The sequence below is a fragment of the Canis aureus genome, chromosome 26, assembly GCF_053574225.1.
Source record: "Canis aureus isolate CA01 chromosome 26, VMU_Caureus_v.1.0, whole genome shotgun sequence".
NCBI lineage: Eukaryota > Metazoa > Chordata > Mammalia > Carnivora > Canidae > Canis > Canis aureus.
In genome coordinates this window covers 14,536,539-14,553,987 of record NC_135636.1, presented here as the reverse complement: position 1 = coordinate 14,553,987, position 17,449 = coordinate 14,536,539, and the positions used below count along the sequence as shown (strand labels likewise).

The following is a 17,449-nucleotide window of genomic DNA, read 5'->3' as shown; positions in this document are numbered from 1 at the left end:
AAGTTATGAGGGCTGATGACAGTTAGTCCTTAAACTTCAGAAGGATACAACAGGACAAACTGGGCATTCAAGCTCAAAAGCTGCACTGGATGTCATGAACAGGAACCTAAAGTTATCTTTAGTCATGTGAAACTATTTTCAGCTAATGCAAGATGTGCAAAGGAGGAAATATCCAAGGAGAAGGGAAAAAGACCTTAATTTTACAATTTTAGCTTTACCCACCCACTGGCATTGTACTTAATATAATTAAATTGATGAAATGTATTCCTATTCCAACTTCCACATTACCAGTTGAAAAAAAAGGAAAGAGGTGGACAATCCCAAAGAGAATGAATTTCCTTTCCAAAGTGACAAAGTCAGGCAGGCTTTCAGGATTTCACCTTAAAGAAGAATCCAAGTCTCCAAACATCTAGATATGAGAATAACACTTAAACAATTGTAATCAACTCGATGAATAACATATAGACCAAAAATAAAGTCAATACACCACATATGACACTAATACGTCTTTTGGAAAATAAAAATGAAACAATGAATTATCTTTTTTAGACTTTAGTTGGCTCAAATACCACAATTTTCTATAGACATAGGGTCATACTTAATTATGTACACAAGCTAATTCCTAAATATTATGCATAGAAATTTTCATGTGCTATCAATATTAAATTAAAAATTAACTCATATTGGGGCATCTGGGTGGCTCAGTAGGTTAAGTGTCTGACTCAGGTGGTTAAGTGTCTGACTCAGGTGGTGATCTCAGGGTCATGGCGGGCTCTGTGCTCAATGCAGAGTCTGCTTGTCCCACCCCCTTTGTTCCTCCCCCTACTTACTTATGCTCTCTAAATAAATAAATAAATAAATAAATAAATAAATAGAATCTCTTAAAAAATTAACTCATATTATACTCATCTCTTCAAAATTGAAAGAATTAAAATCATTTTTTTGCCAATTATATTAGTATGGTTAAGGTTCAACATTAATTCGTGTTTGGACTTCACCTGATAGATCAGTGACACACAATTATTTTTCCACTGATGCAAGGAAATGGACAGAAGCAACAAACCTGAAAATGGTACCAAGATTTCAAGTTTGAACAAAGAATAGGATAGTGATGGCAAGAAAAGAGAGAGGGAACATATGAGAAATTTGGTGGCTAAGGGATGTGATTAATGAACAAGGCATTTCATTGAGCCTTCTGAATCTAATGTGCACAGATGACACCCAGAGGGACATGTCCAACAGGAAATCAGAAAAAAAGACTCATGTAGACCTCCAGAGAAAGGTCCAGGAGAGATAGACATGGAAGCAAATATCCTAAGAGATAACTGCTGAAATCAGAAGAACAGCAATAATACCAAATCACCAAGAGAAAGCATATATAGTAAAATGAAGAAAAACCAAGAGACGCCCAAATCTAGAGCTGATAGCAATGGGAAGAGTCTGTGAAGAGAGTCAGGATGGAGTAGGTCAGAGAAGCAGGACAAACCAAGAGAGTTCCATGATCTATGCTACAAAAGCATAGAGCTACCTGTATCAGGGATCACAGAGTCAAGAGTAAGCAGGAAAAGAGGGCTGGGTTGGACTGGGTAGTGTGTATGACGATACAGAAACCAATGTGGCAAGAAACTGAAGAAAAGAAGGAAAGACAGCCATATCCATCCTCCTGATAAGGCCTGAGGATATGGAGGAGAAAGCCTAGGACTATAACTTGAGAGATAACACAGCAAAGGGGATGAACCAATATTATTTTGTCAACCATGCATATTACCACATTGAGAGAAAAGGCTTCAAGTACAACTGGCACAAGCATATGAAAACCTGGATCTAGACAACAACCATTCTACCCATTAAACTCCCACCCTCCACACACATACACAAACACTACATACAATTTCTAAATGATAATGACTTCTAACACAGATATAAAAAGAGGGCCTATATTTAATTAAAAGTGTAGAGGGGAAAAAAAAAGTGTAGAGGGGAAGATGTCATAAAATACACATTTTGAGGGCACCTGGGTGGCTCAATCTGTTAACCATCTGACTTCAGCTCAAGTCCCGATCTCACGGTCCTAGGATAAAGCCCCTCGTTGGGCTCCTTGAACATTGGGGAATCTGCTTCTCCCTCTCCTTCTGCCCCTCCTCTGGCTTGTGTGCATGCACTTTCTTGCTGTCTTTCCCAAATAAATAAATAAAATGTTTAAATACATGTATATGTACACACATTTTGAAATACACTTTATATTTTATACCAACATATTATTCAAAAGATTATCTTAGGTTTTGAAATACCTTGTTACTTTTGTATCTTTTGTGATCTAAGTTTGGAACTATCATGAGTCACTAGAGAAAAAGAAACATTAAAAATATAACTGTTATAATTAACTACAGAGTTGTAATGAAATGTTAGCAAAACATTTACACTGGGATATTTACACTGTGAAAGAATCCTTAAAAGCTCCCACATATCAAAGACCTTTCATACATAAATGCTCTTGTCTATACAGTGTCTCAGCATAGCATTTACATAAAAATACTTTCAATCATTAAGTGACCTACAATGTTGCAGTTATGAAAAATGGTCATGAAAGCAGCAAATACCTGAGGTACTCACAGCTGTGGAGTAGGGATTATGAGCTCCAGTATTTTCAGCCCAGCATCCACATCCATAAAGAGCAGCCTGGGAAAAGAAAAAATAGATATACAGTGTATTTCAAAAATATTATATGTAATTACTTGCTTTCAACAGAAGACAAAATCATACCTATCTAATAAAGACTGGTTTAATAACAATTCATATCAACTGGGAAATAATACCAGAGGCTGCGTAAGACCTCCCAAACAATGGTCCTAACAGTATTTAAACTATATTTTCAACTACTGTATTAATCTAAAATTTTTCAGAAAATAGCAAAAGAAAGTTTCTTCGACTTCAACAATAGTTTTTTTCTTCCTTGAACAACCTTTCCCCAAGTGGTTTGTCAGCTAGTTCTGACAAATTCTTCTCTTCTACCTCCTTAAAATCATTGTGGCTGCCTTAAAATAGTGCTCAAACTAGGTATATATCAAACTGCTAGAGAAGCTTGGTGATAAGACTGTGGTTCCCCAATACTTCTGATTCAGTGGTCTCAGGTTGCCCAAGTAAATGGTTACACCAAGTAAATGGCATTATTATCAGGGCCCCAAGGGGCCTGGGATGCACATGGTCCTCCTGGCATACTCTAACAAATCCTGTCTAGAAAGGCTTTTGCCACGCTCTCTGTAAGTGGCACAACAGGAACTGCTAACAGTTATTACCAAAGGGCCGAGTATATGCTTACCACTGTGCCGGATTTGGCCAGATATAAAGAAAGGAGCCAAAAAGGTCAATTCAAGCTAGTCACTTTATGAGGTGGTAGAACAGATTTATATGTCTGAAACCACCAATAACACAAATTACTATAGTTTTGTAAAAGAATGTAACAATCATTCCTATTTTGTTTTTAATAATGCCCCCCAGAATGTCTGGATTCATCTCTTCAATATCCACAATGACTTCTCTGCCTTTGGGAAAGGAAATGAAACTGATAACTCTTCTAGTCCTTAGTTAGAAGCAGAATTAGCTGCTTTGATAGCTAGCATAAAGAAATACAAGAAAGCCTGCTCAAGAATGCTCATTACCACAAGTTTGGTGAGAATGGAAAACTGAAAGCACAGATGACCATCAGTAAATAAATGGCTAAACACTGGCCTAGCAATATGTGGAATTCATTGCAGACGTTCAATATAAATATTTAAATTTTTAAAAGACTTTTAGGAACTAATACAAAAAGATCTCTAAACATATTTTTGAGTTAAAAAAAAAAGAAAAAGAAGACATGCTGTAATACATTGAGTATTCAGTATGACTTATGACTGGTGAAGAAAAAAGGTATTCCCATAAAATAGTAACTGTTTTTTTCTAGGAGCTCACTTGTAAGGACTTGGGGAAGAAGCGAAGACTGGGAATGGTGACCAGACAGACTAGCTTTCTTCAATATTCCATTCTTTTTTATGAGGACTTCAGAACTCATTTGCTTCAATATTGTACCCAGAGCAGGAATTTCCATGAAACATTCCAGGCACTTCTGATACCAAGAACCTCCATACTCATGTGGGAATGTATTCCCCTTTTGGACACTTGCTTTTGGTGAAAAGTTCTTCCTTAGATTGCTTTAAGGAATATAATTAAGGATTTAATATAACTTCTACCAACTAATCCTGGTTCTGCTCTCTGGAATTACTTTACCCTCCCTGCTGAAGTTCTCTAAATTTTTCAAAACAGCTATCCAAGTGCCCTGAGTACTCCTTCCTCACTCAGAGAATCCTAGAACTACTCCTTAAGACTTTGAGATACACCCACACCCTCTACTCCCCTAATCACCCTCCTTGAGAAATATTCCAAAATCCAAGATAATTGGAGATGAAGTCTCCCATGTTCATGTGATCCATAGTTGCCATCCCTAGCTATCACTGACAAAGCCTTCTTAAAAGTAGAACCAAGAATTCAATACAACATTCCCAATATGGTAAACAGGAGAAAATCTATTATAGCCTTTGAAACACCATGCTTCTAAAATACACAAGACTATTGGGTCAGAGTGGGAACTGAAGGCCCTACAGAAGGGATTCAGCACATGGATTTCAGAACAAAACTAGCAAACTTGTGGAATAAGCCATTCAATTGGTACTACCTGGGACAGGTGCTAAGTGAGCCAAAGCCTCAGAAGACATTTGACCTGAGGGGAACAGCCTATTCTTCCTTCACTGAAAACCCTGGACATTAGTCTACTGTCCTTTCCATTCCCCACAATTATCTTTTTTTTTTATTATTATTATTATAGTCACACACACAGAGAGAGAGAGAGGCAGAGACACAGGCAGAGGGAGAAGCAGGCTCCATGCACCGGGAGCCTGACTCCATTCCCCACAATTATCTTGACCCAGGAGCCTGCACCCAAAAATAGCAAATAGAGCCACAAGGACATCTCTTAGAAATGTAAAAGAGGTCATTTTTTTTTTTTAAAGAAAAGAACACTTAGTCTTTGTTTCTTCTCTCTAAACAAAATCCCTTTATGCTACTTCCCCTCAATTTCATGACTTAAAATTGTCTTCCTTTTTAATCTTCTGAAATCAATGGAGTTCAGACAGTGATAGGTCAAATAAAAGAAAGATTCAGAGACTGTCTCTCTCCTATTACTTTTTTGGATAAAACGTAACAAGCTTGGGGCACCTGAGTGGCACAGCCGGTTAAACATCCGACTGTTGATTTCGGCTCAGGACATGATTTCAGGATCGTGAAATCGAGCCCCACATCAGGCTCCATGCTCAGCTAGGAGTCTGCTTGTCTCTCTCTCTCTCTCTGCCCCCTATTCTCTCTCTAAAATAAATAAATAAATCTTTTTTTAAAAACCATAACAACTTTAAGAAGGCCTTAAAAAACAAAAACAAGAATCCTTCTTTTCAGTAGTAAAATCTCATTAACATTTAATAAAGGTATTAACATTCAGTAAAAATAGGTCATATAAATATTATTATTGTTGTTGTTATTTAATCTTCTTTGGGACTGGTTTTCCCTTGTAAAATGAGCATAACAAAACCCCCTGCCTCATAATGTTGTTATAAGATCACATGAATGAACATACTTGCTGCACATAAGCAAGAGATTAATAAACAGTAGTTACAGCTAATATATAGCTATGAGGGACTGTGACAAGCAATTTTAATGTATTACATCATTTAATCTTCCAGAGCTTTGTAAGATAGTCACATATACTCATTTTACAATTGTGGAAAGTGGAGCTTAAAGACATTGAACAACTTGTTTACAGTAAGGAAATGCTAAGTGGGGAGGTGAGATTAGAATAAAGGTTCACCTGAATCCAAAATTCACACTCTTAACCACTAAACTCTATTGCCTATTTGTGTGGGGCTCTACTGGGGGTGGAGGGAGAATGGAATATAATAATTCCCTTCACCTCTCCTATTTGTAAATTTTAACTATCGTTGGTAAGCCAAGCAAATAAGTTCTAATTCAAATAGCCATTTTACCATCTGAACAGTTATCATAATATATCTAGAGCAGGGTAATATGCTAAGACTTTTAAATAATTCACTTGTGCATTTAAAATGTATTTATTTTAGCATCTCATTTAGCATCTCATTTCAGCATATTTTTAAGTCATTTTTTCAATACTTTGCTTGTATATTTTGTTTCCTTCCCTCCTGATTGTCAAGAAGAATGCTTTCTTACTGTCATCTGATGCTTACATATTTCCAGGCTTATTACATCTTCTCCATCCATGCAATATCATCCAATTAAGCAAACATATTTTCCTATTAGGTACCTTTACTTCTATCCACCACACCCTTTGCTGATGTTCAACTCTCACAAACTATGTCTTCATAAACTAGCTAAGTGAGGCAAATCAATACATTTAAGTTTTATAGAAGTATTTCTTTTTCCAGGACAGTCCCATGTGTAGTGGCAGAATGGCTTCAAGACTGCTCATTTATTTTTTTTTTTTTTTAAGACTGCTCATTTAATATCCTGCTAACATCGTCCAGAACTATCCTTGGTTCTGTTGCTGCTATTTTGCTAACCAAAACAAACAAAAAACAGTGAGAAAGTCATGGGAATTACAATGCAATGAAGGCAACTATGCTGGCTTTTCTCTCTCCTTCTCCACCAAGGCATCCAAATCTGATATGCCAAGCTTGGTTCTTATTCCAAACTTGACAAATACACAGGGCTTTATAATGTGGAAAAACACCATGACCAGACAAAAGCTTTTTATAATGAGTTCAAAGCATTGTACACATGTTGAGTAATCATTCCCCATAAATCCCCTTTGTACGGTAGGCAAAGAGTAGCACAAAATTAATTATTCTTCTCTACCCCATCCCCCCACAGGATTATAAGAGGCTTGTACACTATAAAGGGCAGATCAGGGAATATCATTTGGAGCTTTCCAAAGATGTCCCTCCATAAATCAGATCACTCTGCTCCAAGTATTCATTAACCACCATGTCCAAAGCAACTGTGATACCTACTCTTCTTTAAATGTGATGGACAAAGTATCCATATAGAGTATGCCAAGCAGTGCTCTGCATGTAACATGAGATCCAAGTACTGAGCTTAGGCACAACCCTTGCAACTACTTTAACAGACTCCATGAGTCATTAGTTCACTCAACAAATATTAAGCCCATAAATAATGTATAAATTGGTTTATGCTCAGAAAGCTTAGTAAATCAAATGGATTGTGAAACATCATTCTCAGTATAGAACTAAAGTTTGGAGATGGGGGAAGGAGGAATGGTAAAGAAGATGCACAAATGAAACGGGAATAAAACAGTTACATATAAATCCGATTTCTTACGTGGTATTATGTGTTGGTGACCTGAAATACTGGTTAGTCTATAAAATAGCTAAAATGCTTAATCAGAAGAGGGATCTAGAGGATTAAAATTTTACTGTTCCTCCAATAGAGGAAATACACAATGTAACTCTAAAATCATTTCCCACCTAAAAAGCAAGCAATGATATAATCAGGTAGTGCTTACTCCTACAGAGAATGACATTGTAGGAGTCTTGGCCCAGCCACCCCAAGATTCTTGTATAGAGTGTACAACATTTGCCCCGGTCCTCATCAGGAACTCAGAGGAAGGCTGACTGAGCATGTCTTGAAAGAAAGAAAAAAAGAAAAAGAAAGAAAGAAAGAAAGAAAGAAAGAAAGAAAGAAAGAAAGAAAGAAAAGAAAAGAAAAGAAAAGAAAAGAAAAGAAAAGAAAAGAAAAGAAAAGAAAAGAAAAGAAAAGAAAAGAAAAGAAAAGAAAAGAAAAGTCTCATTTGCAAAGAGAGAAAATGAGAGGCAGCCCGGGTGGCTCAGCGGTTTAGCACTGCATTCAGCCCAGGGCCTGATCCTGGAGACCCAGAATTAAGTCCCATGTCAGGCTCCCTGCATGGAGCCTGCTTCTCCCTCTGCCTGTGTCTCTGCCTCTCTTTCTCTCTGTGTCTCATGAATAAATAAATAAATAATTTTTAAAAAGAAAGAAAATGAGTATCAACTCCTATTTTTTGATTGTCTACTAAATACCCAATACCCAGCCTGTTGGAAGTAACAAAACACAGTGTTACTAATTGTAAAGATCAAAAAGAACTCTTACTATGAGAAAGGTTTTTGGGTTTTTTTTTTTAGAATCTAGAAAAGGTACTTGATTATTTTTATTACATAAATGTAAACAACACACACACACACACACACACACACACACAGAGTAATATTTTTTTTTCCTAAAGAAAAAATGTTTCTACTGGCTTAAAAAAATGGTGAGCTAGAAAAAGCTCTTTTAAAAACCATGTTTTTAAATTGAAAAAGCTCTTTTAAAAACCCCGTAATGACTTACCTGTCCAACTCTCCCTGGATGCTTCAAGGCCAAGCCTCCACTGGAGACAGCAGCAGCAACGTTGCCTTCGTGGTCCACCACTACGGCGCCCACTGTGTCCAAAGTGCCTGCGTCATTCTCCTGGAGAGCAAGCAGGGCATGAGCACTCACTATGCAAAGTGTGTCACAGTTTGATATGACCACATAGCACTTCTCAGTACAATCATGACATAATTCAGCAAACTCCTAAAATCATCTATTATCAAGTTGCCACTAAAACCCTGTTCAAGTCAAAATGTATTTTCTACTGAAAAATCTTGAGCAAAAGGTGTCTTGTCGCTTTTCTCTAATAATAAGCCTAGCATGCCTTTCTAAGGGAGAAAGAGAAAACACCATCTACTATAAATTAGTGTATTGCGGTGTCTCCCTAATCTCCAGTATTAAGTTCGTGACTGAAAATCTGTAAGAGGAAAAGACCTATGGCATAAGTGAACCAATAAATGCATTAGTATATTTTTAAATATTATATACAAACTTCTAAAAAGTAAGCAGTATATTCAGGACAATAAATGAACAGAATGGCCTTTACATTCTTGAAGTATACTATGCAATAATTTTCTTTTACTGTTCCTTGCTTGTGAGAAATTTATGGCCACCGCCTTTCTCTGTTGTATTAATAATATGCTTGCCAACTATATAGTAGAAAACTATACATTCCTGGGAGGCATCTTTGCATTTCTGTGTCTTGTCCCAGGTCCACAAGTTTAAGGCTTTTCGCATGTATTGACTACTAGCAGCTGCTCCTAGTCAAAGATTTCTGGGTCACCTGTGCAAGACAGACAAACTTTACAATTCTGGATAAAAATGAGAATCATGGAAAACAGGAAAAGAGTTTCATTAAAAAAAAAAAATCTCTTTGTATATATTAACAAGAGAGGCTACTGCAGGTCTGTAGGTTAACAGTAGTCATTGCAGTGTTCTCACTCTAGGGTACTGGGTTTTAAACTGTGGCCCAGAAACCAAGACTTCCACAAGGAGGCAGGGACAACCCCAAACCCAACAAGACCAGCGCCTCCTCCTGTGTAGTTTATTGCCCATACTACTGAGCAAGACTTCATTTGTACTGAGAGATCCCTAGCTAAGAAGTTTTTGAAATTACATATTCAGGCATTGAAGAGAGTTCTGAAGTGGTGGAGACATAATGCAAGCAAAAGATTTTTATTTCAAGCAAATTGAAAAATCCAAAGGCAGAGTATGCCTCAACAAATATTACATGAAGTCTGTTAGGAGAAGGTACATCTAGACATTTACATTGCTCTACATTCTAACTCCTCTTAAATATACTGATACACTGCGACATTACTTATTTTACTAGAAAACATGTAACTGGCTCAAATGAGTCCTTTATTTATTTTTTTAATATTTTACTTCTTTATTTATGATAGTCAGAGAGAGAGAGAGGCAGAGACACAGGCAGAGGGAGAAGCAGGCTCCATGCACTGGGAACCCGACGTGGGACTTGATCCCGGGTCTCCAGGATCGCGCCCCGGGCCAAAGGCAGGCGCCAAACCCCTGCACTACCCAGGGATCCCTCAAATAAGTCCTTTATTTCCCCTCTCCCTTTTAACCACAGCCAGGGGATGTCTGGCCAATGGATCCATAAGGTCATATCCCAGAACAGCACAGTTCTGCAGGTGGGAGAATACCTGACATTCAAGGATAGTTCCTTATCCCGACTGTAAACTCTCTGAGTAAAGGTCTGACCACTGTTCCATTTTGCACACAGCAGACATTTGGGCATACTTATTCTTCAGTTAGGAGGAAATAAAGCATGTCTGCATCTCTGATATCACAGACACAAGAAAAACAAGTGATGATAGATGCCCGGCAATTGTAACATCAGGGCCTCCGTTTTCCATCTCCTTTCACAAGATTCAATTTTATGCAAATCCAGAGGATGCCACAATCTTAGGGAAGACTTAACAATAGCTGGGTTTGCTCATTTGGTATGGAAGAAGTAAAATTTATCTTCTTTGGTAGGTAAGATGAAAGTATGAAAGTAAAGAATTGCATTAGACACATTTTATTCCAGGGGGAAAAAATGAATAATCCTAAAGAGAAATGTAAAGGGGCAACATCTGTTTCATTATTCTAAGAAATAATTCCTAAATCTTTATACCCTTGCAACTTCAAATAGAGAAGTGTTTGTTCCTTATCCAGATGACAAATCTTATGTCTCCTACAGGGGGCCTTCTCAAACTTTAATGTATACACAAATCATCTGAGAATCTGTTAAATGCAAATTCTGATTAAGTAATCTAGCATTGGTCAAAACTGTACATCTAACAACCTCCCCAGTAATGCTGATGTTGCTGGTCCCCAGACCGCACCCTGAGAAACAAGGTAAGATAGCATCCTACAGGATTAATTATATCAGCCAACCATCTGTTCTACTCCTTTTAAGGCAAATAATTTTATGGACACAAATCTGCTAAAGGAGAAACTTAAACCACCTAAGACTAATATTATGTCAGCATAAAAGATTTAAGTTCTATCTGTTCAAATATCAACTGGCAGCATATCACCATGGTCATACCACAATGAACATACTATAAAATATTTTGAAGTACTGGTCTCGTAATGGCTCTTTTAGAAATAGACAACTCTCATACGAATAAACAGAAACTGCAAAATACTTTCCTTAACAATAAAGTCAAGAAAAGGTATTCTTCATTAGCTCTTTATTAACTGTGATGGCTAAGCCCAAGCATTCTGTAAAATGGAATTTTAAGAGGATACATGAGGGTATACATGACATATACACAATGATACACATTACTTATAAAACAATTCTCTTAGCATTTCAGTCAGGATATTATAAACTATGAGGATTATCATGTCTAACCAAACAACAACGGAAAGATATAAAAATATAATACATAGGTGGATTTACTGTAACTTGGTTTTTAAAAATGAAAAATCAAGCAAAAAATAGAGAATCCTGTTCCAAATTAAGCCACATATTCCTAAGGGCTGCAACACCTGCAAAAATCAGAATTACTTCATAAATATTCAAGAATTAGTTCATAGATTTCACATACTGAAAGGCAAATTTAAGGATGATGAAGTAATATTTAAGCATTTTTATGAAGTGTAGATAAATTGAGTGAAAGATAAACACTGATATTTTGGCCATAATAATTTCACAAAACTCATTTGTATAGAAATGAAATCTTAGAAAGGTTAAAAAACACCAATGACTGTTACTATATAGAGCTACTATTATGCTCTTACACTCCATAAATACTTAAAAGTACATGCACCACATAGGTACACATGCACCTATTGTCCTCTACTGAAACATGCTATTTGCATTACTTTTTTGATAAAATTGTGACTAAAAAGCAACTGTATAAACTATAGTTCCCCTTACAATAAACACATGTATATAAAGTTAGCAAAGAGATTGCACATGTCATGGAAAACACTGAAATAAAACTTTCTTCAAGTAACCAATAAACTAGTAATCATGTTGGACTTAATGTCAAAAGTTTTTACTTTTCTCTGCTCCAAACTGGAGATGGCTATTATACAATTATTGTAAAATTAAATTAAGTGACACATGAACTACTTTAAAAGGAATAAACACCTTAATACAAAGTTTAGGTACTTCCCACCAGAAAATTATGCCTCTAATCTGTGTTCTAACTCTGAAATCTGCCAAGAGACACCATCTATCAGTTACTTATCTCATTAACCTCGTCTTTCTTCTACACAGAATTACTCAGATATCAAATAGTTAAAATGCAAAAATAATATCTCAAATATATGTCCATCCTGAAACTGGTATATATGGTGGGATTATCCTAATCCAATAAAAAACACAAATATATTTTTGAAAAGATAACAAACCTTCATAATATACCTTTTTAATGTTTATGCACAGCATTATAATTGGCATGAGTTTCTACTTGAGAAAAGCAGATGACTTATGCCCTATATGATAGTACATTAATGGCAGCATAAAGCTTTGCTGTCTTTGAGTATTCTAACCATGGAATTAGCTCTGGCTAAGAGACCTAGATCTGGCTCCATGCCTATCTCCCACAAACCAACCCCACAGTGGGGCCCCCATAGGATTAGAATATATCAGGTATGTATAAACAAAGTATGATTTAGGTAGAATTATCTACTTATATGTCTGGCATGGCTGAAATCAAAGAAAATTTGGATATAAGAATACCCAATGACCTTTTTCTTCTCTCATTAGAAAAATCACCTTTCCGATGCCCATACTATAAACAATGTTTCTGTAAATTACAGTCAAGATGTCTATTCTTAAATAATCCTTTATTTTCTTTTTTTAATAAGTAACATTAAATATCTTTGCAGCACTACACAAATTAGTTTCAAACATAAAAAAATTATATGAAAATTGTTATTTATCCCCTAAATCACTCAACAAAAGTTAACAGAAACATTTTTAGATCAAAATAAAACTAAAGTAGGTTAACTATGCTTTTAAGGTGCTTTAATATATCTACATTACAGCTTTAATTATAAATTCATACCATCACAAAGTTCCAGAGGATCGATCACCTAAAAATTCCAAACCCTCAAAGACAGCAAAGGACAATGTTTTCCATATGGCACAATACCTAGACAGTGTTCTAAGGCTTGCAACATTCAAGGTAGAAAAAGTAATGGTTTTTAAAATATTTCAAATAATGAATTATGGGCTTTTTTGCTTCAAAATATAACAGTCTGAGAGCCTCAGTATGCATGTTGAGTGAGCATGTATAAGTAAGTGATGGAAGAGACCAGATGAACATACTCAGGACTTAAATCATCACAAAGCTGAATAGTAAAAATCACGAGGGTAGTTTTATATATACAGCTTTAAATCATATTTATTATAATTCATATGTTGTTCAATTAAAATTACTTTATACTTATAATGAGCCACTGGTTAAGGAATGTAAACCTAAGATATACTGGAGTCAGAATAAAAGTTAAGGAATTTTAAAAAATAAAATAAAATAAAAAAATAAAAGTTAAGGAATTTAACAATAAGTCTGAGAAAGTCCATGAGATAATATTAATTAGATCATTAAACTGCATTCCTCTGATCAAAATACTTAAGAATATACCTCAGTGGCTTCAAATATGGGTTTAAAAATATGATGATGAATATATCCAATTTGGCTTCTTATTTTTCTGGAATAAATATTAACCACAATTTTTAAATTCTAAATCAAAATTTTTAAATGTTCATCTAAATATACACCCAGCAAAAAAGCTTAAGTATTTACCCAAGAGAAATCAAAGTATGTACAATAAAAGCCTTATGAAAAATATTCACAGCACTTCTAACTCCAACAGCCAAAACATGGAAACAACCCAAATGCCTACCAAGAGGGGAATGGGTACACAAACATGATATAGGCAATAGGGGAGGACTGCCCAGAAACAAAAAGGAACTAGTGATATGTATGACAATATGGGTAATCCTTTAGATGTACACTGAGTAAAAGAAGCTAGACACAACAGGGTACAGAATATATGCTCCCATTTATATGAAGGTTTAGAAAAGGTAAAACCACTCTGTGGTGAAAAAGAAGCAGAAAAGCGGTTGTCTCGGGAGACGGGCTTGACTATGAAGAGGCATGAGAAAACTTTCTGGAGTAATGGCAATGTTTTATATTCTGATAGTAATATGGGTTACATGGCTTTATACATGTCAAAATTCATCAAATCATACACTCTAAGACATGTGCATTGCACTGCATGCAAGGTCTACTACTAAAAAAAATCAATAGCTGATATATTTATCTAAAAGCACACAACCAAGAATTCAAAACATCAAGTCATGGACAAATTTTCTAATTCTGTCCGTATACTATAACACATTTAGCTTTATATAACATGTAATACACATTTGATGATGATTGTTAAGTGGGGGTGGATGGTGATAGAAAACATGAAAGATGGTAAAAAAAATACACATGGATGAGAGAAAGCCTGACATTTGTCCAACTAGAAGGAACAGGCAGAATAAAGATGAGAAAATAATGAAAGAGAAAAAGCTAAAATTTCCCAGAACTGATAAAATATAAGAATCCAGATCTCCCAGAAGCCACAGAGAAAGGAAAGGAGTCAGCTAGAAAGAAAACATCACCTACAACAGAATGATACAATGTTCAGACGCCCAATGAAAGCCAGAAGACCGTGGTATATCTTCAAGGTACCCAGAGAAAAATAACTATAAACCCAGAACTAGGTGCCCCACAAGATTATCTTTTAGGAACAAGAATAAAACGAAGCCATTTGTAAATAAGTAAAATGACCTAAGAGACCTACCACCAAGAGACCTACACTTAATGAAGGACCATTCTTTTTAATACTACACCTAACCTCTGTCTATATCCTCTCTACCACCTACTCACGAGCACAGATAATCTCCTTTTCCTGGCTCTACTTTATTCTTTTCCATAACATCTCAATATCTTCTAAACTATACAATTTATGTTGGCATTTAAATTGCCAATCTCCCCCCCACAAGATAGGAAGCTCCACAAAGGCAGCAATTTTTGTTTAGCTTATTCACTACCATTTGTTAAGCACTGAGAAAAGCACTTCACATCTCTTAGGTATTCAATAAATACACGTTGGATGGATGTATGAATAAACAAGTAAATTATATGCTTCAAAAAGAAGGAAAATAATCGCTATGACCTGAATGTTTATGTCCTTTCAAAATTGATATGTTGAAAACCTAGCTGCCAAGATGATGCAACTAGGAGGTGGGGCACTGAAAGATGGTAGGGCCCTCATGAATAGGATTAATGCCCTTCTAGAGAGGCCCAAGAAGCTCCCCTGCCCTTTCTGACATGTGAGGTTACAGCACAAAGATAGCCATCTAGGAAGCAGGCCCTCAACACACATCAAATCTGCCTGGGTCTTGATGTTGGACCTCCCAGCCTCCAGAACTGTGAGAAACAAATTTCTGTTATTTATAAGCCACTCAGTCTATGGTATATTATTAGAGCAGCCCAAATAGATTTAAAGATAATAATCCAAGAAGGACAATCAGGCATTAAAGAATGAATGGGTAAGCAAATAAAATGGCAAAACTGCATGTAAATCAAAACTAATATTGTCTTTAAAAATAGCAATAACATGTGATTAGAATGTCAGGGTGGGTTTTGAAATCTGGCTACATGCTATTTATAAGAGATATACCTAAAGCATAAGGACATGGAAAAGTTGAAAGTAAAAGGATGGGAGAAAAAGCAATGTCAAGCAAGGGCCAGTCCAAACAATGTAGCTATATTAATGTCGAGCAAAATAAGTTTTAAGACAAAAGGTATTAATAGACATAATATCTCTACATGATAAATGCTAAAAGTTTAACTTCACCACATATAGAGATATAGTAATTATAAATTTGTATGTATCTAAAAAGAATAGCCTGAATGTATGTAAAACAAAAGCACATCAACAAGGAGAAAGCAACAAACCATACCTCATGATGAGATATTCCAATATATTTCTCTCAACTACCAGTAAGAAACAGAAGAACCTGGGATGCCTGGATGGCTCAGCAGTTGAGCGTTTGCCTTTGACTCAGGGCATGATCCCAGAGGCCCAGGATCAAGTCCCATATCAGGCTCCCTGCTTGGAGCCTGCTTCTCCTCTATGTCTCTGCCTCTCTCTCTCTCTCTCTGTGTCCCTCATGAATAAATAAGTAAAAATCTTATAAAAAAAAAAAAAAAAAGAAAGGAAGGAAGGAAGGAAGGAAGGAAGGAAGGAAGGAAGGAAGGAAGAAAAGAAAGAAAGAAAGAACTGAATTGTACATTAGAAAGTGTGATTGTTGGGGATCCCTGGGTGGCTCAGCGGTTTAGCGTCTGCCTTCAGCCCAGGGCATGATCCTGGAGTCCTGGGATCGAGTCCCACATCGGGCTCCCTGCATGGAGCCTGCTTCTCCCTCTGCCTCTCTGTCTCTGTCTCTCTCTGTCTCTCATGAGTGAATGAATAATAAATTCTTTTTTTAAAAAAGTGTGATTGCCTAATCTTTATTAACTCTCTTCTTCTGCTGGGTGTAGTTTTATTTGCTGTTCTTTCTCCAGTTCCTTTAGGTGTAAGGTTAGCTTTAGTATTTGAGGTTTTTCTACTTTTTTGAGGGATGCTTCTATTGCAATGTACTTCTCTCTCAGGACAGCTTTTGCCATATCCCAAAGATTTCGAACAGTTGTATCTTCATTCTCCTTACTTTCCATGAATCTTTTTAATTCTTCTCTAATTTCCTGGTTGACCTTTTCATCTTTTAGCAGGATATTCTTTAACCTCCACATGTCTGAATTTCTTCCAAATTTCCTCTTGTGTTGAGTTCTAGTTTCAAAGCATTATGGTCTGAAAATATGCAGGGGACAATCCCAAACTTTTGGTATCGGTTAAGACCTGATTTGTGACCCAGTATGTGGTCTATTCTGGAGAAAGTTCCATGTGCACTTGAGAAGAATGTGTATTCAGTTGAGTTTGGATGTAAAGTTCTGTAAATATCTGTGAAATCCATCTGGTGCAGCACATCATTTAAAGCTTTTGTTTCTTTGGAGATGTTGTGCTTAGAAGATATGTCATTTACAGAAAGTGCTGTGTTGAAGTCTCCCAGTATAAGTGTATTATTATCTAAGTATGTCTTAACTTTGGTTATTAATTGATTGATATACTTGGCAGCTCCCACATTCGGGGCATAAATATTCATGATTGTTAGGTCCTCTTGTTGGATAGATCCTTTAAGTATGATATAGTGTCCTTCTTCATCACTTACTACAGTCTTTGGGATAAACTTTAATTTATCTTATATGAGGATGGTTAACCCTGCTTTCTTTTGAGGACCATTTGAATGGTAAATGGTTCTCCAACCTTTTATTTTCAGGCTGTAGGTGTCCTTAGGTCTAAAATGAGTCTCTTCTAGACAGCAAATAGATGGGTTTTGCTTTTTTATCCAGTCTGAAACCCTGTGCCTTTTGATGGGATTTACATT

At 36.1% G+C, this 17,449-nt stretch overlaps 1 protein-coding gene across 8 annotated transcripts in view; it reads right to left on the bottom strand.

Moving 5' to 3' along the window:
- The window catches only part of TASP1 (taspase 1), a 317,844-nt gene that overhangs the window by 202,978 nt on the left and 97,417 nt on the right, over positions 1 to 17,449 (bottom strand). For 7 of the 8 annotated variants that reach the window (XR_013364862.1, XR_013364861.1, XM_077872192.1 and 4 more), the window contains 2 exons: positions 8,425 to 8,544; positions 2,601 to 2,679 (listed from right to left, as the gene is read on the bottom strand). Coding sequence is in view for 5 of the 8 variants with exons in the window: in XM_077872192.1 (XP_077728318.1) it covers positions 2,601 to 2,679; positions 8,425 to 8,544 (199 nt within the window). In the remaining 3 variants the exon portion in view is untranslated. The remainder of the gene's footprint in view (positions 1 to 2,600; positions 2,680 to 8,424; positions 8,545 to 17,449) is intronic. The other variant, XR_013364864.1, reaches the window with a different exon arrangement.